Here is a 25,451-nt window from a genome sequence, read left to right as displayed (position 1 = left end):
TTGCTACTTGCACTGCACATTTATTCTGTGAAGAATTTTTTTGTTGACAGTTTTTTTTTAATTAGCATACAGTTTTCTTTTCTTTCTCTTTCATCACTTTCTAAGCTATTATTTATATGTTTAATTTACTGTATTTTCTATATTTTTTACATACTTTGTATTGCCTGTGTAAGTTATATTTGTTCCCATTATACCCCGTCATTCTATTATGACCCATGTCATTTAGAGGAGCATGCAAAGGAAGAATCTTAATATACAAAACTGATAAAAAAAAAACAAAGAAGAAACATGGTTATTCCAACCAAAAATCATCAAATATGAAATGCAACACAGGGAATTCTGGGAATGTCAGTTTACTGTTATTCACTGTATGTCAGGAAAAGGAACAGGATCCAACTGCGGTTGAATGAATGACACGTTTATTGATAAAACTCAGAGGACTTAATCAGCTGGAGCAAAAGGCAGTCAGCACTCTGCAAGAAAGGCCAGCTTGGTGATCTATTCGACGACAGCCACACAGCAGCGGGGAACAGGTGGCGGATCATCACTGGAAGCAGTAGCCGGAGTCCGAAGGCAATGCAAAGGTAAGTAGAGTCAGCCGCCTGGTAGATGTGGGCTACTGAGTAACGAGAGGCAAGGCAGAAAAAAAAAAAAAAAGCAGGTACAGCAGATCGACTAGACAGAGGGAAAAAATACAAAAACAGAGTCAGCAAGCTATGGCTAGCAACGATAAAGCTTACATTAACAATGCTTACGTACTGACACAAGCCAGCAAACACAAGGGCATGATAAAGGGAAGATAATCAGCGTAAGACAGGGTGCAGGTGAGGGAGAAAACGTTTACAGGGATAACAAGAGGGGTGGAGAAAACATAGCGGGAATAGTGAAACACCTGGTGAGCCAGCAAAACCTAAATCATGTGCTCCAGGACAGAAAAGGCCTCAGACCCCAGTGCGATCATGACAGTACACCCTCCCCCAAGGATGCCACCAGGCGACTTAAGGGAAGGGCTTACCATGTTTACGGCGGAAGTCATCGATCAGCGACCGATCCAGAATATCCCGAGCCGGGACCCAACTCCTCTCCTCCGGACCGTAACCCTCCCAGTCCACCAGGTATTGAAAACCCCTGCCGCGACGACGAACATCTAGTAATCTCCTAACAGAATAGACAGGAGAACCATCCACTAGACGAGGGGGGGCAAGGGAAGAACTATTGGTATTAAGGGGGGACCTTAAAACTGGTTTAACCCTGGATACATGGAAAACAGGGTGAACCCGACCAAGAGAGGAGGGCAACTTGAGCCGTATCACAGCCGGATTAAAGACCTTGATGATCTGGTATGGGCCAATGAACCTGGGTGCCAATTTGCGAGAGACAGCCCTGAGAGGCAGGTCCTTGGTAGACAGCCATACCTTCTGACCACAGACATAACGGGGCACTGGAATCCGGTGGCGATCAGCCGCTGCCTTGGTCCGTCTAGAGGCCTGGGCCAGGGCCTTCCTAGCCTTCTCCAGACGCTACGACATCTTTGAACAAAGGCTAGGCAGACGGAACTGCAGCTTTGGGTTCCTGAGAGGGAAATAAGGGAGAAGAGTAACCAACAGAACATTCAAAGGGTGACATACCTGTGGATGCTTCTGGAAGAATATTATGGGAATACTCAATCCAAGTGAGCTGTTGGCTCCAGGAGGCAGGGTTACGGAATGCCATGCAGCGGAGGACTCTCTCTCGAGATCCTGATTGGCCTATTCACACTGACCGTTGGTCTGGGGATGAAACCCTGATGACAGACTTGTAGAGGCCCCAATCTGTCCACAAAATTCTTGCCAAAAGCGGGAGACAAACTGGGGACCCCTGTCAGAGACTACATCCACCGGAAGGCCATGGATACGGAAGACGTGGTCAATTACCAGTTGGGCTGTCTCCTTGGCAGAGGGGAGTTTGGGTGGGGGCACAAAATTAACCGCCTTAGAAAAGCGATCCACCACTGTGAGAATAACAGTGTAACCATTCGAGACAGGCAAGCCAGAGACAAAATCTAAGGCAATGTGTGACCAGGGATGAGAAGGAATGGGCAGGGGTTTAAGTCAATGTAGGGATGGTTAGAGACCTTGTTCTGGGCACAAACAGAACAAACCAATACAAACAGCCTGACATCATGGCGCATTGAGGGTCATCAAAATCAATGACGGATGGCAGCCAGAGATCTCCTGATTGCTGGATGGCAGGTGACCTTAGATTCATTACCCTACTGAAGGACCTCAGGGCATAACACTGCCGGCACGAACAACCGACCCACCGGACACTCAACTGGTACTTCCACCTCTCGTCCGGCATCCTCCACCCGCCGCTTGATGTCCCAGGACAGAACCCCCACCACTACTCCATCCGGGAGTATAGTCTCGGTAGGTACCACCTCTCCCGGCCCCGCTCAAACTGACGGGATAGAGTATCAGGTTTGACGTTCTTAGCCCCAGGCCAGTACGAAAGGGTGAAGTTAAAATGGTCAAAGAAGAGTGCCCAGTGGGCCTGGTGCGGACTCAGCCTCTTGGCCGAATGGATATATTCTAATTTCTTATGATCCATCCAGACTAAGAAGGGTAGCGCCGACCCCTCCAATCAGTGGCGCCACTCACCCAAGGCCAACCTCACCGCCAGCAGCTCACGATTGTCGTAGTTTCGTTCTGCAGGGTTAAGGCAAAGGGATAAATATGCACAGGGGTGCACCTTCCCATCCTTACTGGAGTGCTGGGATAAGACCGTGCCTACCCCAACTTCCGACGCGTCCACCTCAACAATGAATTGCCATTCAGGATCTGGAACAGAGAGAACAGGAGCAGAGATAAACCGGGACTTTAAATTATCAAGGCCTCCTGAGCCCGAGTACTACAGGTGAACAGTACCTTAATGGAGGTGAGCACCATTAGGGGTGCAGCTACCTGGCCAAAATTCCTGATGAATCGCCAATAAAAATTGGCAAAGCCCAAGAAACGCTGCAGAGCCCTCCTGGAGTTTGGGACTGGCCACTTGGCGACAGCCTTGACCTTGGCCTGATCAGGCTTGATCTCCCCTGCTGAGACTATAAATCCCAGAAATGAAACAGACTTGGCGTGGAACTCGCACTTCTCCGCTTTGACATAAAGCTGGTTCTCCAGAAGCCGTTGGAGGACCTGGCGCACATGCTGAGTGTGTACCTGAGAGGATGGAGAAAAGATGAGAATATCATCAAGGTACACAATGACAAATCTATTAATCATGTCTCCCAACATGCTATTGACCATGCCCTGGAAGACAGCCGGAGCATTAGTAAGCCCAAACGGAAGGACTAGGTATTCATAGCGTCCCATGGGGGTATTGAAGGCTGTCTTCCACTCATCGCCCTCACGAATACGGATGAGATGATAGGCGTTGGCATAATTGAGTGAAGACATTGGCTCCCTTCAAAAGTTCAAAGGCAGATGACATTAATGGCAAGGGGTACCTGTTCTTTATAGTTATGTCATTTAACCCTCGATAATCAATGCAAGGACGCAGAGAGTCATCCTTCTTCTTAACGAAGAAGAACCCAGCGCCAGCAGGGGAAGATGAGGGGCGGATGAGTCCGACTTTAAAGGATTCCTGAATGTACACATCCATGGCCTCTCGTTCAGGACCTGACAGGGAAAAAAGGCAACCCCGGGGTGGAAAAGTGCCTGGGAGGAGATCGGGCACAATCAAACGGCCGGTGAGGAGGCAGCGAGGTGGCCCGGTACTTGTTGAAAATCAGTCGCAGATCGAAGTACTCTGCCGGTACCCCAGTAAGGTCAGCAGCCTCCACCTGCAACAATGGAGATACAGACACAAGAGAAGAGGCAGGACCAAGGCAACATGCATGACATGACTGACTCCATGAAACAATCTGACTGCGGGACCAATCCACATGAGGGCTGTGCTGAGCCAACCAAGGATGCCCCAGAACAAGTCTGGCATGAGGGGACTTCAGAAGGTACAGCACAACTGACTCATGATGATTGCCCGAAACAACAAGACTTACACGTGGGGTGGTGTGGGTGATGGTGGCTACCGGCTGACCAGAAAGACTCCAGACCGTGACAGGAGAAGGAAGAGAAATGGCTGGAAGGAAGGAAGAGAGATGGCCCAATTCTTAGCCATGCAGTAGTCCAGGAAACTGGCTTCAGCGCCAGAATCAATAAGGGCCTTGCAGGAGTGAGCTGAGCCCTGGTACTTGGTGGCAGAGAGCTGGATACGTGACTGAGGGGAGATAAGAGGAGATATCACTCTGGGCAATCTTTGAATCACCCCTCTCACCAGCTCTTATCTCTGAAGCGGAATTACTACCTGTCAGGGGACACCTATGACCGCTGTGGCAGGGCTGGATTACTGCGGCCCAAGCGGTATATTCATTGGAGCACAGGACAAAGCTACATCTCTTCCTCGTCATCCTCCATCCCAGTTTTGAACTGCCGACGAAGGACTACAAGACTGTCATCCTCCGGGGCTGATCTTACTAACTTTTCTGCTCTGCCGTATGAGCAGCAGTTCTGTGATGCGGCGTCTAAAAGCCCTTTAAAAGCCGCATTATTGAACGCGTGCTCTGTGAATAACAAAGCTCTATTACTGGCGGATTTTATTATCGACAAGAAGATGGACTTGTTTTTCATCACGGAAACATGGCACAAACAGGACGATGGTTTTCTTTTTAATCAGCTGACTCCAGCGGGCTTTGGACTTATTGACGTTTCACGAACTACAGGTAGAGGTGGTGGAATTATAGTTCTTTACAAACTGCAATACAAGATTCACCCTGTGTCCGTTCCTCCTTTTAAAACTTTTGAATGTCTTGTTTTAAATGTGTCTGATACTCACTCTGCTCTCCATTCTGCCATGGTCATTATCTACGACCTCCTAAACTGAATAATGACTTTCTGTCTGAGTTTGCTGATCTTCTTTCTATATTGTCCGTCAGATTTAAGAGAATTTTGATTCTGGGTGATTTTAACTTGCATGTAGATCAGAAAGCCTGTCTCTTGGCCAATTAGAGTGATAGATTTTCTATCACTCTTGGACTGTTTTAATTTTTCTCAGTTTGTAAATGTCCCCACTCACTGTAAAGGACACACGTTAGATTTAATTATTGCAAATGACTCATCTCTGTCTAATCTCTCTGTTGTGGATGCTGGACTTTCTGATCATCTAGCAATCTGTTTTAATATTGAGACATTTCATTCTAGTAGAGAGACTTCACAAATTATTTCTTTCCGTAAATGGCAATCAATTGATCATGTTACCTTTGCAAACTCGATTGTCTCTTTAGTTGGCATGTCTTCTGCTCCTCTTGAGGATAAAATCTCAGCATTCAATAATGTCCTCATAGCCAACTTGGACATCTTTGCACCCATAAAAACACGTAATGTTTCATTTGCACAGTCAGCCCCCTGGTATAATGGTGACTTGCGTAGACAGAAGGCTGTGTGTCGGAAATTAGAGCGAAAATGGCGTCACTATGGTTTAAATGTGTTCCACCAGGCATGGAAAGATTGCTTGTCAAGCTACAGAAACTGCCATTGAAACTGCAAGATCTGCCTATTTCTCAGACATTATTGATAATAATCAAAGCAATCCCAGGAAGCTCTTTCATACAATTAGCAGTCTGCTTAATGCAGATGGGGTCAGTTCTCTGACTTTATCTGACGGGCTGTGTAATGAGTTTCTCAAATCTTTCAGCAAAAAAATTTACAATATTTGCACAAATATCCATTCTTTGCAGTCTGCAGATCTAGCAGTTAATACTCCTAGGTTCTCTGGCATTCCTTTATCCAAATTTACTTTATTACAACCTGAGATGCTCTGCATCCAGGTTTCTGGTATGAAAGCTACCACTTGCATACTTGATCCCATGCCTGGTAGCCTGTTTAAATCCTGTTTTGGTCCTTTATGTCTCTCAGTTCTTGCAATAATAAATGACTCTTTGTCAACTGGGGAGGTGCCAGCAGCACTTAAAACTGCTGCGGTTACTCCCGTTTAAAAAAAAGCAAAATTCTGATGTGAAAAATCTGTCAAATTATTGTCCAATCTCAAATCTATCATTTCTGTCTATAATCTTGGAGGGTGTGGTTGCAGCTCAATTAAACAAACACTTAATTGAAAATAAACTATTTGAGCCACATCAATCAGGATTTCCAAAATTACACAGCACTGAGACTGCGTTGGTGAAAGTCGCTAATGACTTACTAATTGCCTCCGACTCCGGCTCCACGTCCATTCTTATTCTCTTTGATCTCAGTTCAGCCTTCGATACTATTGACCATGCCCTACTACTTAATCGCCTCCAACATGCATTTGGCTTGTCAGAGACTGTTCTTGACTGGTTCAAGTCCTATTTCACTGACCGTAGTCAATTTGTTTTTATGAGTGGTCATAGGTCCAAGGTTGGTTCTGTTCATACGGGTGTTCCACAAGGGTCAGTCTTGGGTCCTCTGCTCTTTAGTATGTACATCTTTCCACTTGGTCAATTATTACAATCTTTCAACCTTAACTATCACTTTTATGCTGATGATACACAGATTTATATCCATACTAGATCGGGTCAGCAAGTGAACGTTGGGCATCTTTCTAACTGTATTGCTGAGATAAAGATTTGGATGTCCAATAATTTTCTATCTCTAAACGGCTCAAAAACAGAAGTCATGCTCCTTGGATCTTCACATCAACCGTGAAAGGTTGGGTCTCCAACTCTGTCTGTTGATGGCGTTGCACTGGAGTTTAAGTCCAAATTAAAAAATGTGGGTGTCATATTTGACGCCACACTGTCATTTGAGCCTTTTGTCCAGAATACAGTTAAGACATCATTTTATCACCTCAGAAATATAGCCTGGCTACGTCCTGTGTTATCCTTTTCGGTAGCTGAAAATTTGATTAACTCTTTTGTCTTTTCACGCATTGACTACTGCAATGGTCTTCTAGCTGGGATATCTAAATCATCACTGGATAAATTGCAATATCTTCAAAATTCAGCTGCTAGAGTACTTTCTGGGGTCATGGCCAGGGACCATATAACTCTGGTCGTGGAGTCCCTGCACTGGCTACCTGTTAGGTACCGTATTGATTTTAAAATCCTTATGCTGGCCCATAAATCTTTACACAATCTGGCACCTGAGTATTAAACTGACTTATTAATCCCCTACATACCACGTCGCAATCTGCGCTCCTCTCAGAGTGGTCTTTTGGTTGTTCCAAAGACGCTTCATACGTGGGGTGACTGAGCATTTTCTGTCTATGCTCCTAAGCTCTGGAATTCTCTCCCTGCCGACATCAGGGAAGCAAATTCATTAGTGAAAGTGAAGTGAAAGTGACATTCAGCCAAGTTTGGTGGCCCATACTCAGAATTTGTGCTCTGCATTTAACCCATCCGAAGTGCACACACACAGAGCAGTGAACACACACACACACACACACTGTGAACACACACCCAGAGCAGTGGGCAGCCATTTATGCTGCAGTGCCCGGGGAGCAGTTGGGGGTTCGATGCCTTGCTCAAGGGCACCTAAGTCATGGTATTGAAGGTGGAGAGAGAACTGTACATGCACTCCCCCCACCCACAATTCCTGCCGGCCCAGGACTCGAACACTCACAACCTTTCGATTGGGAGTCCGACTCTCTAACCACTAGGCCACGACTTCCCACACTAGTGACTTTTAAATCTCTAAAACATTTTATTTTAGGATTGCTTTTACAAGAACTTGATTTTATTTGTTTATTTTCTTGTACTTACATTGTGTTTATTCATTTGCTGTTATGCTTGTCTGTAAAGTGCTTTGAGAAAGCTGCTTTTAAAGGCACTATACAAAATAAATATATTATTATTATTATTATTATTATTATTATTATTATTATTAGAAATGCCCACTAGGACTCTCTGGTTGACTAGTGAGCTCTGGCTTTTAATGGGCAGCGCCAGAATTAATAAGGGCCTTGCAGGAGTGAGCTGAGCCCTAGTACTTGATGGTGGCAGAGAGCTGGATACGTGACTGAGGGGAGATAAGAGGAAAAACGCCCACTAGGACTCCCCGGTTGACTAGTGGACTCTGGCTTTTAATGGGCACGACTGAAAAAAATGACCTGACCCTCCACAATACAGACAGAGGCCCTTCACCAGCCTATGTTGTCTCTCCTGGGCAGACAAACGCAGTCGCCCCAACTGCATGGGTTCAGAATCCATCTGGGGTGATTGAGGCAGTTGTTGGGTCTTGAATGGCTGGGTATCTTCTAGCCCCCACGATGGACGGGAAGTCAAGCATCGTTGACGCAAATGAAGACGGCTCTCGACACGAATGGCCAGATCAATAAAGCCCTCCAGGGTCTTGGGTAACTCATGTGTCGCACTCTCGTCCTAAGTTCTGCCCCTCCCGAAAACATAGCCCACAGCGCCCCCTCATTCCAATCACAAGAGGCCGCTAGAGTCTTAAACTGAATGGCATTCTCAGTAACAGAACGTCCATCTTGACGGAGCCGTGCGAGTTTAGAAGCAGCCTCATCCCCCTTCACGGAGCGATCAAACAACTTCATAATTTCACCGGGAAATTCCTCAAAGTTCGAGCAAAAATGGGCCCTCGCATCCCAAACGGCCGTTCCCCATTCGCAAGCTTTTCCTGTCAGCAGTGTGATGACATAAGCAATCTTCAAAAGCTCTGAGCGGTGTACGAAAGCTGGCTGGCTTGGTGGCCAAGGAGAGCTCCTTGATGTGCGATAGCCGATCGAAGAAACTCTTCGCCCACTGGATACATTTCTGGTCAGTCCGTGCTGTCAGGAAAAGGAACAGGATCCAACTGCGGTTGAATGAATGACACGTTTATTGATAAAACTCAGAGAACTTAATCAGCTGGAGCACGAGACAGTCAGCACTCTGCAAGAAAGGCCAGCTTGGTGATCTCTTCGGCCACAGCCGCACAGCAGCGGGGAACAGGTGGCGGATCAGCACTGGAAAGCCGTAGCCGGAGTCCGAAGGCAATGCACAGGTAAGTAGAGACAGTCGCCTGGTAGATGTGGGCAACTGAGTAACGAGAGTCAAGGCAGGGAAAAAAACAGCAGGAACAGCAGATCGACTAGACAGAGGGGAAAAAACAAACACGGAGTCAGCAAGCTATGGCTAGCAAGGATAAAGCTTACATTAACAATGCTTATGGACTGACACAAGACAGCAAACACAAGTGCATGATAAAGGGAAGATAATCAGTGTAAAACAGGGTGCAGGTGAGGGAGAAAACGTTAACAGGGATAACAAGATGGGCGGAGAAAACATAGCGGGAATAGTGAAACACCTGGCGAGCCAGCAAAACCTATCATGTGCTCCAGGACCGAAAAAGCCTCAGACCCCACTGAGATCATGACACTTAAATTAAGCAGTCTTTTTCCACTTACAAAAATTGTATTCTTCCTTATAATTACAAATGTAATTTCCAATACAGTTTTTCACCGTATATAGTAGGGGAATTAACTGTAAAACATTTAACTGATTTTTACTGTAACTTTTTTACTGTCTTTTACCATTAAATTCACAGTTATTTTTTACAATGTGCTCTTATGATAAAAATAGGGTGTATGAAGTGTTCCATTTCAAAGGGAAAAGCCATTTGTATTGGTTTCTGTAACTAGAATGCTCATTCAATCCCAAAACGCACCACAATAACAAGTGTACCACTGATATACACTCAATGGCTAGAGAATACCTGTAATGCATTGGGAAAGCCCCAAAATATTTCAAGCAAGATAAAACATCCAAATACTTTGCATATTATATAGTACATACTACATATTTGAATAAAACGTGACTGTCTGAATTCACTACTCATTTTTATTTACTCATCAGACTAATGTTGGAATTAGGGAATGGGGAGATTTTGGATACTTTGCCATTATTTCCTTTTTTCAAAATCTTTCTTCTGCATACCTCAAATGCTAATATTTTTGGAACAATTATCAGACAACTGTCTATATAATATAAAATAATATAATATAAAAATGAGTGGTGTTCAAAAATAACATTTCAGTCTTGAACTTTAGAAACTTTCACTACATTTATGTGCAATGCTAAGTATTTTCTCCATGCTATTTATTGTAAATAAGAAGACAGGTAATGTGTAACCTACCTATTTTCTATACTGTACATTTATTTAAATTGTATTTTTAATTGAGTGTTTAATTAAAATTATTATTTTTTATTTAAATTTAGCAATAAAGCCAAGGTTACAAAGCTGAGTTGATGTGTGGGTCTGTTGAATCCAGTAGCAACACAAAAATATTGCCATTCCATATTTAAATAGGTTTCCTTTAGCTCAAACAGTACAACATGGCACTTGCAATGGCATCAACATGAGTTTGATTGCAGTCAATGTGTAAACTGATCAAATGTATACCATTAATGCAATTTAAGTTGCTTTTTACAATAAACAAGAACGTAAAATGCAATCATAAAATATTCAGACCACTTAATTTTTTAAACACATTTTCTTATGATGCCTAGTGCTGGAATGTTTTAAACTAGAGTTTTTGTTTTTTGTTTCTGTCTATATTCCATACCTCATTATATGGAAAGGAGTGTAGAATTATGTTGATTGGTGAGGACAATAAAGAATTTTAGAATGAATCTGCAAAGGGGGGAAAAAATCAAGAGGTCTGATTGCATTCTTGGCACAAGCTGTGGCACAATACAGTGTTCTGTGGTAAATTTTTAATTTAATGACATGATTTTATAACTGTATGTACACAAGAAACATGTCTACCACATTTAAGCAGGTTTTGGTAACACTACAACTGGTGAGAAGAACCTCGAGATCATCACACAACAGATATGTTAGTATGCAAATGTACAACTTTTAGTTCAGAATATTTGCATATAAGGAAAACAAGAGATATTTAAATGTCAAAACACTAACATGCAAACAGAGATGATATTCCATTTCTTCACTATGTTTGAACTCAAATTTTGTGACACATTTTGTTATATGTCCCAACTAAAAAAAAAAAATTAATAAGTGGAAATTATAAATAAGTGGACTCGTCCACGCCCACCAAAAATGGCTTGTTCTAACGCCCCCACATATCTACATCAGTATGTAGGAAGATTTGCATAACGCCGCCCAGATGTTCACACAAAGAAAGAAGGCGTACCTTTTATTCTCCTTGTAGTATTGTTGTAGCTGCCGCCGCCAACTCAAATGGCATAAACACATTTCATTACACCAAATACACAAAATAACGTTCTTTTTAGCAGCATCATATGACTTTAAACAGATCTCTTTAGATGATGTCGAGATTTCAGGATTACCTCTTGGCTCTGCAAATAGAAAGTGTCACCTTACCAGCAGCAAGAATATTATAGAATAAAGATAACATCAAGCCATAAATACACATCAAAACAGTGAATATGTTCACATAAACAGAAAACTTTCCTTAAAGGAACAGTTCAAAAAGAAAAGAAAAGAAAAGAAAAGAAAAGAAAAGAAAAGAAAAGAAAAAGCCATGGCTGATAGTTAATAGGTTGAAAATGTGCCTATTTTTCAGACCTACCTTTTTGTTTCTCAAGACTTTGATGTCTCATAACTGGGCTCTTTTATTACATCACGATTGGCATGTGTGTGTTTTTTGGAGCATCATCATTTCGAGACCTATAATCACTTACAATACTGTATATAGATGAACATAAATGGATTATTTTCAGTTTATTTGAATAAGGAAGTCATACACATCTGGGATGGCATTAGGAGTATTTGCATATTAGGGGTGTTGCGATATACCGGTATGACGATAACCATAATATTCAAAACAACAATTATCGATATCATGTTAATTTAGTGTGTGGCGATATACCAGTATTAAAATGAACAGTTCTCTTATCATAACAGCACATGTAAACACTCGTCGTCAGTACCTGGTTGAGCTCCCAGGTGGCAGTATTGCACTTTAACGCTGACACCTGACCTGTCACACAAGAAGAACATGGCTTGCTGTTATTTTCAAGGGGCAAGGAACTCGACCGGAAGTTGAAGTCTGGTGGGGGCTGCCATCTTTTAGCAGAACTTCACTTGCGTTAGCATTCCCATTGACTCCCATTCATTTTGGCGTCATTTTGACAGCGAATAACTGTACATCTGAGGCGTTTAAAGACTCCGTTTGTCCATTATTTATTTCTAAAGATACACAACAATGTATAAAGGGCTACATTACCTTCTATGTTACATTATGGCCTTGTATAAACAGTTTTTGTAAAAAATAGGCTAACGATTGCGTCATAACCACTCGTCTCTCTGTCGCATTACCGTACAGACAGGAGGAGAAGCTCGCAGGCAATTAACTTAATATGGCGTACTGGCGTTACATTTTAAAATACTATACAAAATAATTAATCAGAGTACTTACTCCTGCTCACTCACGACAAAGAACTCCCCGCTCAAGCTCGCCGTCTCTGCAAGATTAACGATGGCAGTTTACACACACAGCCACTTAGAAGATTTACATCTGTCAGACAGGTCGCTGACGTCGTCAAGCTTCGTTTGAGTCTGCGCGTTGGAGTGCTAAAAAACGCTAAAAATGGGCTTCACTTGTCTCAATTGAGTTCCAATGGGGTCGCTGTGTCCATTTATTTTACTGTCTATGGTTATTTTACTAGTCATGTAATGGGAAATGTTATATTAACTTGTTAACAGCGGATTTCTGTGTTCATATTTAACCCATTTGTGCCCAAATTTTTCTGAATGGTTTCATACATATATTACATATACCCACATTTTTCTGAATGGTTTCATACATATATTACATATATCCATGTTAATAGTGTCCAATGTGAACATGTTCTGCATTTATTTTTCCCAGATATTCAAAAATTATTATTTTTTTTTTTTTTGAAAATCTTATTTGAATGTGTGGCAACTATAGTTGCCGGTGGGCAGATATGTTGTATTCACCCCTTCTATGTCATATTTGAATAGGAGGAGAGCATTAAGATGACCCAACAGGGTATTGTGTATCAATAAGTTAAATGAAAATAAATAAATAAGAATAAATAGAATTAAGAAAATATTACATCTGTATAATAAAAAGGGTATACCCGAAAGAAATGTATACTTTGTGATATAAAAATGTAAAATCTCATATATTTAATGAATAGGCACATATTGATTAGGTCAAATGGATTAACCCTGACAAAAGTCCTTGATATTCATGAAATTAATGATATTCTTTTAAAGATATATGATTATTTAAATAAGCATCATTTGTAAGCTTCACCCATGATTGATTGTTTATTTACTTATTATTGAACATGCAGGCATTTTAATTCTTAAAAGTGTGTTAAATAAAAATAAATAAATAAAAATGAATAGAATGAACAAAATATTACATCTATATAATAAAAAAGGTATAGCCTACCTGAAAGAAAATTACGCATTTTTTAGTCACATAATATTCAATGGCTGACTGTAGGTGATGTCATATAATAATGGAAATATAAACTCATTACTAGTCTGAATTTCAACATTATTATGGAATCATAATCTACTAGTCATAAAATGTTTTAGGGTCCTTGACCAATTAGAATGAAATGCATTTAAACTGGATAAAGGGGCCTTACAAGATACAATGTCATAAAAGGGAGAAAAAGATGATCTACATCAGTTCAGCAGTGGAAAGATTGCTCTCTCATCTTCTTCTTTTGACAGATTTATCAAATTAAGGTCTACTGTACAGTATATGTTTTATGTGGGATATTATGTAAACAAAAAGCACTAAACAAGACAAATAACCTTGATTTATGAACACCAATGGTATAAACCATTTCCCCATGATATGTACTTACAAGTTATTTGCCCACCGGAAACTATAGTTGCCACTTGGACTTTTGACTAAGTTTACAAAAAACGTTCCCGGTTACTTAACTGCAACCTTGTTCCCTGGGAAAGCTTCAGTCGATGCTGCACTGCTCAGCGCATTGGGAAACGTCTTATTCGTGACCAGCTGTGAATAATGTGTCTAACACGTCGATAGAATTGACCCGGTGGTAATATAGCCTCGGTTGATGATGTCATCGGGGCATTCGCCCGCAACACGGGGCTATAAATAGTTACGCTTTCTCAGGGAACAAGGTTAAAGTTAAGTAACCGGTAACATTCCCTTTCGAAAGCTTCAGTCGATGCTGGGCTGCTCAGTGCATTGGGAATGAGAATACCCAACGCGCCGTGCTTAAAAAATGTCTGGACCCCTAAGGTTGTGCAAGTGTGCTATCAAACCACAAGAAGGCCTCAGACATTAGCTTGTGATGTTGATTCAAGGACATGAGAGCCCGGAGTAGCATGGACATCCAAATTATAAAATCTTATGAATGTGTGCAGAGAGGACCAACCTGCCGCATCACAAACTTGTTGTAAGGGGGCACCTCCTATTGCCATGAGAAAAAACATTTTAGAGTCAGAAGTCTAAACGGACGCTGATTCTAACGTTTCAAAGGGGGTTTCAACCAGACCCTCGATAACTCTGTCTGGTGGAGGAAGCCCTAGCACTAAGAATGGTATTAATAACATCCAGCGAAAGCCCTGTGTTACTCAATTGGTACCCTTCAGGGGCCAAACAAGAAGATTCCATAGGTCGGGCCTGGGATGGAATATCGTGCCCCCTGCCTGAGACAGAAGGTCCCTCCTCTCCAGAATCACCCATGGTGAGCCGTCGAGGAGAGATATTATCCCCGAGAACCATGCTCTGCTCGGCCAACATGGTGCTATCAGCAAGAGGCAAGACTTTTGTTGGCAAAATCTGGCTAGAACTCCCAGGATCAGGGAGACTGGAGGAAATGCATACAGGTGCATTTTGGGCCATGTGTGCACCATCGCATCCAGACCCGGGGGGTGACCTGGGTGACTCAGAGAGAAGTAGAGGGGACATTGCTCTGTCTGATGGGAGGTGAAGAGGTCCACCTCTGCTTCATTCAAAAAAAAATTCTAAATTTGTTTCACTACCTCTGGATGGAGTTTCAATTCCCCAATTGGTAGTGTCTGTTCAAACGCCCTGGAATGTAACCTGGTGTTGTCCACCTGTACTAGGACATGACAGCCCCTGAAATGATGGAGGAACTATTTCAGAGCCAGAAATAGGGCCACCAGCTCAAGGCAATTGATGTACCAATCGAGCTGATGATCCCCCCCCCCCCCCATTCCCCCTGAGCTGGGTGGCCATCCAAGACTGCTCCCCAGCCCATCAGGGAGGCATCTGCTCGAAGACCAAAGATTGGGCACACTCTCCCACCATTTTTGGGAACCAGGAAGTATCTGCTGCAATAGCCTGACTCTCTCCTTGGATGAGGAACATGTTCTATGGCCTCTTTGCCCAGAAGAGTCTGTAGATCTCGAGACAGTACCAGCATCAGCTCCGGTTTAACATAAGTGGAGACCCCGCCGTTGAAATGTGGAGGCTGACGAATAAATTGGATCCTGTATCCTATCCGTACTGTGCTCAATACCTCCGCAGAAATGCCCACCAGAAGTTCCTGAACGGGCAGACCAGCATGGGATGACTGTACTAGCTGCTCTACAGACCTCCATAGAGGTCTTAGCAGCGCCAGTTTCCAGGCGGTAACTGAGGAATTGCTCGCCGGAGATTGCTGCGCCCTGAAACACCAACAGGGTTGGCAGAACGATCTCCTGAAGGGACTGAGAAGAGACGGGCACCATGGAGTGCGATGACGGGAGGAAATGATGAATGCCTCTTCAATGCCCATCAAATAAAGCCACAGATGCCTTCCCGTGCTGACTAAAGCTGACATAGACTGGCCGAAGACACCAGCCGTTCGCCTAGTTGCACAGGGAAACAAATCTGTGGCTCGACGAAGCTCAGTGCGCCTAGAGCAACTAGCTCAGTGCCCTGAAGCAGCACACTGGCAGGGGACGACCGTACTAGCTGCTCTAGAGACCTCCGTATAGGTAGCAAGCCTAGCACTGCTAGTTTCCAGGCGGTAACTGAGAGAATCACTCGCCGGACATTACTGCGCCCTGAAACACCGATAGGGTTGGCAGAATTATCTCCTGTTTTTATCTAATACCTCGCTGGAAACCACCTCTCCCAGAATCACACAAAGTTGTGGGGATGGAGGAGTTTTGTGAGGGTAACGGGGCGGGGCAAAAAGCTCTCGAGCGCGCACCATCTCGTGAGGGATTACCCCCACCAGCAAGGACGACAGAGTGTCAGGACTTCCTCTTCTTATCAAGGACAGTCCTGATGTCTGGCCTGGGAGGTTGCTGAGCATGGCGAACCTGTCCCCAATCCCTACGAGGGGGAGCACGGTTCACCACGCTCTGCTTCTTAACCTCCCTGGCTTTTGAAGGACCAGGGCGAGGCTGGGTGGCTGACGGCCCCTCCCTTTGAGTGTGGCGTGGAAGGAACTGAACGAATGCTTCTTCTTGATTCTTCACCTCCCTAAACCTGTTGACAACCGTATTAACTGAATCGCCAAACAGGCCCGATGGAGAAATAGGACAGTCTAAAAGAAACAAATGTTCCCTCTTCTTAATGCCTGTCAAATTAAGCCACAGATGCCTCTCCAACATGTAATTGTTTTAATAAGTACCACGTTTTCTTTACTCTTCTTGTTTTTGTATTTGCAATTAATATGGCCTGTGCATAGTAACAGTTTATTTCTTTGTTCAAATCTATTAACAGTTACATGATTAAAACTGAAAAACTTGAAAAACTGAGCGACCACATTGCTACATTAAACTGTAAAATGTTAAGTTGGTCGCAGTGCCATGCATTTAATGCCTCATCTGCGGTTATTCTTCAATAAGGATAATTAGTTAACATTAGTTAATTACATTAGTTAACATTAGTTAATTACATTAGTTAACATATATAATAACAATTAATAATTAACAATATTTCCATAGCATTTATTCATTTTAGATCATGTTAATTTCAGCATTTACTTATACATTATTAAAATCACAAGTTGTGTTTGTAAACATTAATACACTGTGAACTAACATGGACAATGAATGACTCATGTATTTATTAACATTAACAGAGATTAATACATTGTGTTATGTATTGTTCATTCATGTTAGTTAATAAATGAATGTTAACAAATGACATCTTATTGTAAAGTGTTACCATTAATATTTATCCATCATACTATTGAACTTGACAGCATTTTCTCTCTTGTTATTTCATAGGAGCTTTAAAGAAGACGGAGAAAGCCAGAGTCTTGTGCCCTTCATTTATCAGTATCCTTATGTTCGTTGGGTCAAAAAGAAAAACTCAATAAACAAAGTAAAAAATTATTTTACTGATATCTTTTTTTTTTCCTCCAAGGTTTCTATAGTGTGACAGCCCTATTGCATATCAAATATCTACAGAAAAGAAAGCCATATTTGGAATGATACAAGGGTAGTTACAATGGCATGACATAATTATATTGTGAAACCAAAAGGCCTTAGGCAAATTTATTCAAATGTTGACGTTAACATTTTGCATTGGATGCATTCTAATCAATAATTACCAACATATTTTTTCCTGGAAGGAAAAAAATTCAAATGATTTATTTTGACCATCAAGATGGGATGCCAGAAACATCACCTCCCATTACAATAATTATACTGACTTCAGAACAGCATTCTTGTACACATCCTCCAGCTGCTCACAGTTTGGGTACTTAATGTCTAATTTTGCATACAAAACTGGAAGTACTTAAAAGTCCTGTCTAGTGGTTATTTGTTAGCCAGAATAACCAGCAGTTTGCAAGTAACTGCAGGCGGTACAGTCTCACTGCAGAAAGTGTTTTTATGGATTATGGACTGGTATTGTTCCAATGGCTTAATATAAAATGCCTTAATGTTTGATTTATTTCCATACCTTTTGAACATCATAGGATGTTGATTGAAGGACTAGTCAGTAAAAGTCAAACATCATAATATGGTCACGATAGTCATATACAAAGCGCTGACAAGGCTCATCATTGTGCTCTGCTGTCATTGGAGCTCACTAGATATATCCGAAGCCATAAAATTTGAGTATGACTGATGATCAACTGTCAGTTTGAGTTCTGAACCCTTTATACAGAGCTGTCACCACTTCAACCTGCCAGGAAGAACAGAAAGGTAAGTACGTTCTTTTAGGATCATTTTGGAGTGTTCTTCTAATTTAAGTATTTAAAAGTTAATGTATTGTATTGTATTAACATAGTTAAAAAGGTTTTATTTTTTATTTTTTTATTTTTTTTTGGATATGTTTCAAAATGAACAAAATATTATTCTTAAAAAATGTATTCTTACCTCCATAAATCCTAAGATGTCCCAGAAAGCTGGAGATATTATACTACTTCTACTTCTGATCATGATTTATGGCATGAATCCTGGAGAATTTAACAGGGGTAACTATTAAAACCACTTTTCTTCTTGTAAAAATAAAATGTATGTGAAATTGAGTCCCATTGCTAGTTTAACTACAATTAATTACTAAATATCAAAGAGGTAATAAAGGTTTTAAATCCCTCTTCCTGAAATAAGAAATGTTTCATTTATCATAAATATGCACTTTGGAATGTTTTTTTTTTTTTTTTTTTTCTAATAAGGACAATATTTGCATACAATTTCCATGAACATTCTCATAAAGTAAATCGGTTTATATATATTTTTAAATAAATACTGGGGAGACCGACGCTGGTCCTCAGGCTTCTGACTTCACTGAATAGTAGGAAACTTTAATTTTGAAACTATTTTTTAATTGAGCCTGCCATTTAACAGTCTATTATAGAATTTTCATCAAAATTAAGAAAGGGGGAATATATAATATATATATATAAAAATGTTTTATAAAATTACATTCTGTTACAACCTGTGACCCATGCCCATCCTGACATTTATGAGTGATACTCTTACCAGTGTGATATTCAGTGAATGCATAATTAGGCAAGTCGATATTTTGCTTATATATTTTTTAATCAATTTCCATTTATATCCAATTACGAATCACATTAAACAGTCATTTCGAAGTCATATAATTTTTAATGAAAGTTGAAAGTTAAAAACGTCTTATATTTAGTTTTATATTTTTATCATATTTAAGTAGATAAAAAAAAAAATTACAAAAATAAAAAGAGCGTTTACACACTGAAAAGTCTAAAATTATTAAATGCCCATGAGAAGGATGCAATACTATAGACATAGCAAAATTTAAGTCTGGTCATTGGATAAAAGATGCTCATTGGGACCAAAAAAAAAAAAAAAAAAACCTGGACCAAAATGAGAAGAAAGGAAATTAACTGCAAAAATACTTTAAGAATTTAGGTGAAGAATTAAGTGTTAAAACCAAAAATTAAACCATCAGGAACCCATTAGTGTCAAGAGCCACTATTTTCTAAACCACAAACTTCCTGGAGTCTATAAAAGTACAAAATGTCAGACTATCAGAGACTGAAACTGAAACATGACCCACCACTTCATAAAAATCACATGCTGAGGTGTTGTGAAATACATACGTAACCCCCCTTTACAGACAGAGAAGTTTAATGACAAATTCCCCATGTGACAACTAGCCCCGGTCTCCCCTACAACAGAACTAATCTCTTTTAACTAAACAACAAAACTTAAAGCTCTATTAAACACTTACTTTTCACTGTGTAATTGTGTATTTTCCTTTTGTCAGGTCAAGCACATCTAACATGGAACAATGGCGAAATGGAGATAAGAATCTCATTTGAAAGTAGACACAACGTTACAGTTTGTGACAAAGCGAAACAGTTAGTTTGTGATTCAACAAACAGTTCATGTTATATTGAGTGCTCCTCTAATGAATTATTTGAAAACAAAACCTTCATACAAAAAGAACAATTCACAATGAACCTGACAATAAATGATCAGAACAAGACGAGAGTTGACTTCAGTATAGGTAAGTAAGGCTTATTTTCTTCCATTAAATAGAACTAGTTACACAACAGCTTTATAAGAAATGTGCATTGAGTATGATAACTTGGTTGTTCTCAGAACATTAACTCTTCCTTTCATCTCTTACTGTAGATAACACAACAAGCAGCTGTATTCTGGTAGACTGCTTGTCTGATGACATAAAGGATCTCCTGAATGTGAAAGCGAAAAAAATGAAAATGCCACATGACATGAGAAACATTCTCAATATTAAAAGAATGTGCAAAGATGTGGTCTTCAGTGACCCTGTTGTGACTACCTACATTGGGTAAATATAGATCTTAAAATGTACAAGTCTTTTAGTGGACATTCAGTGGTTCCAAACTCAGTTTCTGTTAGCTCTAACAATATATCAGGTGTGTTTGCTTAGGGAATGTGGACCTTTTTCCTTTTTTCTGTTATGTTTATCTCCCCTTTGTGCAGAGTGGAAAAGAAAGCCATCCAAAACATTATAAATATGAGTATTCCGGAGCAATCCAAGAGCTACAATCAGGAGGATCTTTCCATCACTGTGGTTAAGATGAATCTTAGCAAGACAGAAGATTTTTTTTCAATCGCCGCTCCAAGTGTAAGACTCTTGCCCCATATTATATATGCCAAAAGTCCAGGCTGACATAACTCTGTAAGCTACTAAACTGCTGTAAGTGATTTCTGCAACACTAGTAGCGCCCTTGAAAAATTCTTCCTTTTCAATTTTGTCCATAGAGACTTTCAAGCATTAAGCAAAGCAGCTGTGAAGTTAATCAAATCATTACAAAATCTGGTTTTAAAAAAAGAAGATAAAAAAAACATTTTAAAACCTCACCAAAATAAATTTCTACTTGGCCAATATAGTTGCTGTAATGCTGGGAAGCAGAAGTGACAAGAGAAGGAAATGCGCATCTAGTTGCAGGATGATTTATTAAACAAATCAAGCAAATACCAGGAGACAAACTAGGCAGGATCACAGGTGCCGTCTACACTCATTTTAGAACAACTGAATCACAGAAGTTATACACACGACTGACACGATTATAAGATAACAAAACACACTTGAGGGAGACTAATCATGGGAAACTGACTACAAAGAGAGCACAAGAAACACTTCAGTATACAAGTTCAGAGAAATCACAGGGAACATGTGACAGCTTTGGAGTTGAAGCCATGACTTCCTTTACAAGACTTGCCATGTTGTGCAATTGGTTATGAACATTTGAACATTGCTTGATATTACACTGTTCAAGTCTGGAACCACAAAGTATGGTTACCACCTCATAACCCCAGGTAAAATACGTTGCTAACCCCATTTCTAAATTGCAAGTGTGAAACATTCCCTTACCAGGGGATAAAAGCAGGCTTAGAACAATGATCACCTGTGGTGTGAAAAGCCCTATAGTACTAACACTGTCTTGCTACATAAGTCTTTGGAAGTATTCTTGCATACTGGCAGCTCTCGTAAATTGCTGGTTGCTTTACAGTTTGCCTGTCTATTTGAACAATGTTTCATAAGCATGTAAATGATGGTGACTCTTTATTAATTTTGTAACTTTTAATTGTATTAATTTATTTTGCTTTCAAGGTATTAAATATGTCTCAAGTAGCTGATATACAGATCCCGCTTGAGCCTTTCAAAAATGAGAACCAGACAATTGGCGTAGTCACCTACGATTCTGATCAGCATTTTAAGGTTTGAATCACACCCACTTTTAATGTTTCTATTATCCTGTGTTATAGCGAAAATTGTGATTATTGTCACACAGTTTCTTAGGTTTACAGTAAACAAAAAGGCCTACGATCTTTTTTACAGCTTAAAGTTGTAAATAAAACATTTTTCTCCAAAGTCATACGGATTGAAGTCCCTGGACGTGACATTTCAAATTTGAATAATCCACTTAAAATGAGGTTCAAACTTAACAAACCTGTAAGTGTAACTTGGAATACATCTTTAAATATCTGCAAATTGCCTAAAAGCGTCCTGCTAATTCTTTATTTCTGTTTTGTATTTATATCTAAAGGACGACAATGTGTCCTGTCAGTTCTACATTGAAAAGGGTTCTGTTACAGACGGATTCTGGAGTACAGCTGGCTGTCTTACCAACAAAACCAGCGATGATGTTGTGGAGTGCTCCTGTGACCATATGACCCCCTTTGCTGTGCTTCTAGTGAGTACTGAGCCATTCATTCAGGCCTTTAATAAAAGTGTAAGGTAGCAGAACCTATTCTGTGCTGATTCTGTTTTAATTTACACTACAACATTTCCTTTATCTCTCCCAAACTCTAGGCTGATGTGAAAAACATTGATGGACCGCATTGGGAAATCTTGTCGTACATCAGCTATGTAGGCTGCGGTCTGTCTGCGTTCTTTTCTGCCTGTACTGTCTTGTCATTCATTTTCAGCAGGTGCTGTTCCTTCTGTTTTCATATAAATCAGTCTATACTCTGTGCTTTGATTCGCAATATTTCTGATATAAAAATTGTGAAATGTGATAGATCAAAGCCAAAGATGCTTTTTTGCATCCATTAATGCCCAGAGTTTTCAATAAAGATTATGTGTGTTTTTGCAGTAACGCGAGGGCAGAAGTGTCCAACAGCATCCACGTGTCTCTGAGTGCTGCTCTGTTTCTCCTCAACCTGAGCTTCATGTTCAGCGAGTGGGCCGCCACACTGACAGTGAATGAAGTGTGTGTGTTTATTGCTGTGATGATACACTACAGCCTGCTGTGCTCTTTCACCTGGATGGCTATCGAAGCCATGCACCTCTACCTTCTTCTCATCAGAGTGTTCAACATTCACATCAGACACTACATGGTCAAGTTGTCCCTGATCGGATGGGGTGAGCATCAAGACTAAATGCATAACAACATAAAAAACCATAGCAGCCAAAATAGACATGCTGACTTGAACCTTTAAATCTAAAAATTACATTTAAAGGGTTAGATCACCCTAAGGTGCTGAAAATGTATTAATCCTCAGGCCATCCAAGATGTAGATGAGTTTAGAATGACATCACTTGATGCTCTGCAGTGAATGGGTGCCATCAGAATGATAGTCCAAACAGCTGATAAAACATCTCAATAATACACCAGTAATCCACACCACTCCAGTCCATTAACAAACACAGTGTGAAACAAAAAGCTGCGCGTTTCTATAAACAAAATCCATTATTAAGGTGTTTAATGCATAGTTTTGATCCAAAATAACAGTCTATAAACCATAATAATGCTTCTTCTGTGAAAAAATCTATCCCCTGTTGTCGTCTCCCATCAAAATGAAACAAAATATTTGTTTAGAACTGTTTTGTCTAATGATATTTGATCTGTGTACATTTCTCTCCTAAATCATATGAGAACACATTTTTTCTGGAGAAAGAAATATTATGGATAGAGAGAATTATAATGTGCAGCTTTTTGCACAAGACGTTTACTGACGGGCTGGATCTGTGTTGATTACTTGTGTTCAGCTAACTTTTTGTTGTGATTCCTGAAATGTATTTCTACTCAAAAATAAACATTTTGTCATGATTTATTCACATTCATGTTTTTCCAAACCTTTCTTTACTTTTCAGAGCACAAAAGAAGATATTTTGAAAAATGTCTCACTTTTAAGTCCATATAATGAAAGTCATACATTCATTGAGTCTGTAAACTGCTCAGTTCACAATGTTTCAAAGTATGTATCATATGTACATGCTTTTTTACAATGATGATCAATACGGGTCCAGTGTTGCTCATTAAAAGGAAAAATTCTTCAAAATATATTTGCATGTCATACAGGTTTGGAACAACAACAACAAAAAAAAAAGTAAAAAAAAAAAAAAAACGTGTGATCTTGTCCTCTTGACAGGAGTCCCTGCTGTTATTGCTGGAGGCTTGCTGTCAGCTAGTAACATTTATGGGATGCAGGAAACGGCATTATCTGATACGAATACAAGAAATCAATTGTAAGTATTCACACTGTAACTTTGCATTAGATACAGACAAATATTGTTCAATAATGTAGCAATCTTTTAATCGCAGTCAAATATAGATAAGGTGCAGGCTGCTCACGTTGTAAAACCTTTCGTCCAATACAGTTGCTGGATCAAAGAACGTGCCGTCCTGTATGGCGTGAATATTTCCTACTTCTCCATCATATTCATGTTCAACTTAGGAATCCTAGTCACGGTGTCCAGACAGATCTTTAAGCTACGACGTGTGGGCAGAAGGCATAACAAGATGCCAATTTGGAAGGATACTGGGACAGTGCTGGGCCTCATGTGTCTGCAGGGTACAACATGGGGTTTGATCTTCTTCAGCTCTGGATATATCAACTACCCAATACTCTACCTATTCTGCATCTTAAACTCAATGCAAGGTAGGTTTACTCGGCACAAGAGAGAATATGTGGGTTGGTGACTTGATGGGTTGAGTTTATGATAAAATCCATGCCAATTTCTCAGAAATGTACAGTACTCCTAATGTTTATGTTGGTTTCCAAAAGTTGAAATTTAAATTTGACTTTGGGTGCAATGTATAAACTATTAGCCTCACATCTTAAATAGATGTGAATGTACAGGTTGACAACAACAATTTTTCAAAGTAAAATGCATTTGTAGAGATTTCATTAATTATAAATTAATATTCAATTATAAGTCTTCGGAGAGTCCTATGATATAATTTCCAGATGTATTTTTATTTTTCCTGCATGTTGGTTCTACCACATGATCTTGTTTGTCAAACCACATGACTTGGATTTGACTTGTCAAATATTAATAAGAAGTTTTGCTAAAATATTACACCAAACTACTTAATATTGTCTTTTCAAGAGTTTCATCTTATATATTTAGGCATTTTTCGTTATTATTATTATATTACCCTGTTGACATTATAATAAAAAATAATAATTTTAATGTTCATCATAAAAGAGGGGTGTTCAAGTCATGAACGTCATGGAAGATAGCGTGATGTGATCTTGCTTGGTTTGTTCTGGTCAGGTGAACAAGACCAAGCAAAAAAATTATACAGAAATATTAGTCACATCACAAAGATACGTCATTATGGGAAACTCTATCATATTTTACTGCTACCGAAGTCAACACAAGTCTGATTATGAGGCCACAACTCTTGTCTAGGATTGTTTCCCTGTTAAACCACAAGTAGAAGAACACAGTGACGTAAAGACTAAAGAAAAGGGGAATGGAAACTTTTTGAAAACTAAAAAATGATAGACTGAAACCTCATGTTTGTCTGTTAACAGGGTTTTACATCTTTGTGTGGATGTGTGCTTCAGCGAGGAAAAACAGAGCACAAGCACCTAATTCCAAGTCTAAATCCACTCAGGACACCTCCAAATAAGCTCTTCCCGTGCGGTTTTCTTACTAAAACTTTTAAAACCAACACACACCACAACATGCAACCAAAAAAAAAAAAACATTCAAGAATTCAGGTCATCATGGGCTGTTCGGTTAAAATGTTATTTGCCAGAGAACTTCCTTTACATCTAATAACAGTACATGAAAAAAAAAACACATGATAA

At 40.2% G+C, this 25,451-nt stretch overlaps 2 protein-coding genes across 2 annotated transcripts; both read left to right on the top strand.

The window, feature by feature from the left end:
• Positions 1-17,774: 17,774 nt before the first annotated feature.
• LOC113051784 (uncharacterized) lies at positions 17,775-20,678 on the top strand. Its single transcript, XM_026215851.1, has 5 exons — positions 17,775-18,134; positions 18,325-18,406; positions 19,681-19,923; positions 20,052-20,226; positions 20,382-20,678. Exons 2-5 carry the CDS (start codon positions 18,325-18,327, stop codon positions 20,569-20,571), a joined length of 690 nt encoding a protein of 229 aa, XP_026071636.1. The 5' UTR covers positions 17,775-18,134; the 3' UTR covers positions 20,572-20,678.
• Positions 20,679-20,756: 78 nt separating this feature from the next.
• LOC113051782 (adhesion G-protein coupled receptor G6-like) lies at positions 20,757-25,408 on the top strand. The gene is made up of 8 exons (XM_026215850.1): positions 20,757-21,624; positions 21,745-21,858; positions 21,953-22,099; positions 22,219-22,337; positions 22,502-22,770; positions 23,781-23,877; positions 24,010-24,290; positions 25,173-25,408. Exons 1-8 carry the CDS (start codon positions 21,526-21,528, stop codon positions 25,268-25,270), a joined length of 1,224 nt encoding a protein of 407 aa, XP_026071635.1. The 5' UTR covers positions 20,757-21,525; the 3' UTR covers positions 25,271-25,408.
• The last annotated feature ends 43 nt before the right edge of the window (positions 25,409-25,451 follow it).

Source organism: Carassius auratus, chromosome 32, assembly GCF_003368295.1.
Source record: "Carassius auratus strain Wakin chromosome 32, ASM336829v1, whole genome shotgun sequence".
Classification (NCBI taxonomy): Eukaryota; Metazoa; Chordata; class Actinopteri; order Cypriniformes; family Cyprinidae; genus Carassius; species Carassius auratus.
Note: the sequence above shows the minus strand (reverse complement) of the source record. Positions and strands in the feature narration are given on the sequence as shown.

Coding starts and splice junctions, on each gene's coding strand:
- LOC113051784 (XM_026215851.1), top strand. CDS start 18,325: ATGTCCCAGAAAGCTGGAGATATTATACTACTTCTACTTCTGATCATG. Junction 18,407..19,680: donor TCCTGGAGAATTTAACAGGG/GTAACTATTAAA, acceptor TCCTTTTGTCAG/GTCAAGCACATCTAACATGG. Junction 20,227..20,381: donor GTTGTGACTACCTACATTGG/GTAAATATAGAT, acceptor CCCTTTGTGCAG/AGTGGAAAAGAAAGCCATCC.
- LOC113051782 (XM_026215850.1), top strand. CDS start 21,526: ATGTCTCAAGTAGCTGATATACAGATCCCGCTTGAGCCTTTCAAAAAT. Junction 21,625..21,744: donor ATTCTGATCAGCATTTTAAG/GTTTGAATCACA, acceptor TCTTTTTTACAG/CTTAAAGTTGTAAATAAAAC. Junction 21,859..21,952: donor GGTTCAAACTTAACAAACCT/GTAAGTGTAACT, acceptor TTATATCTAAAG/GACGACAATGTGTCCTGTCA.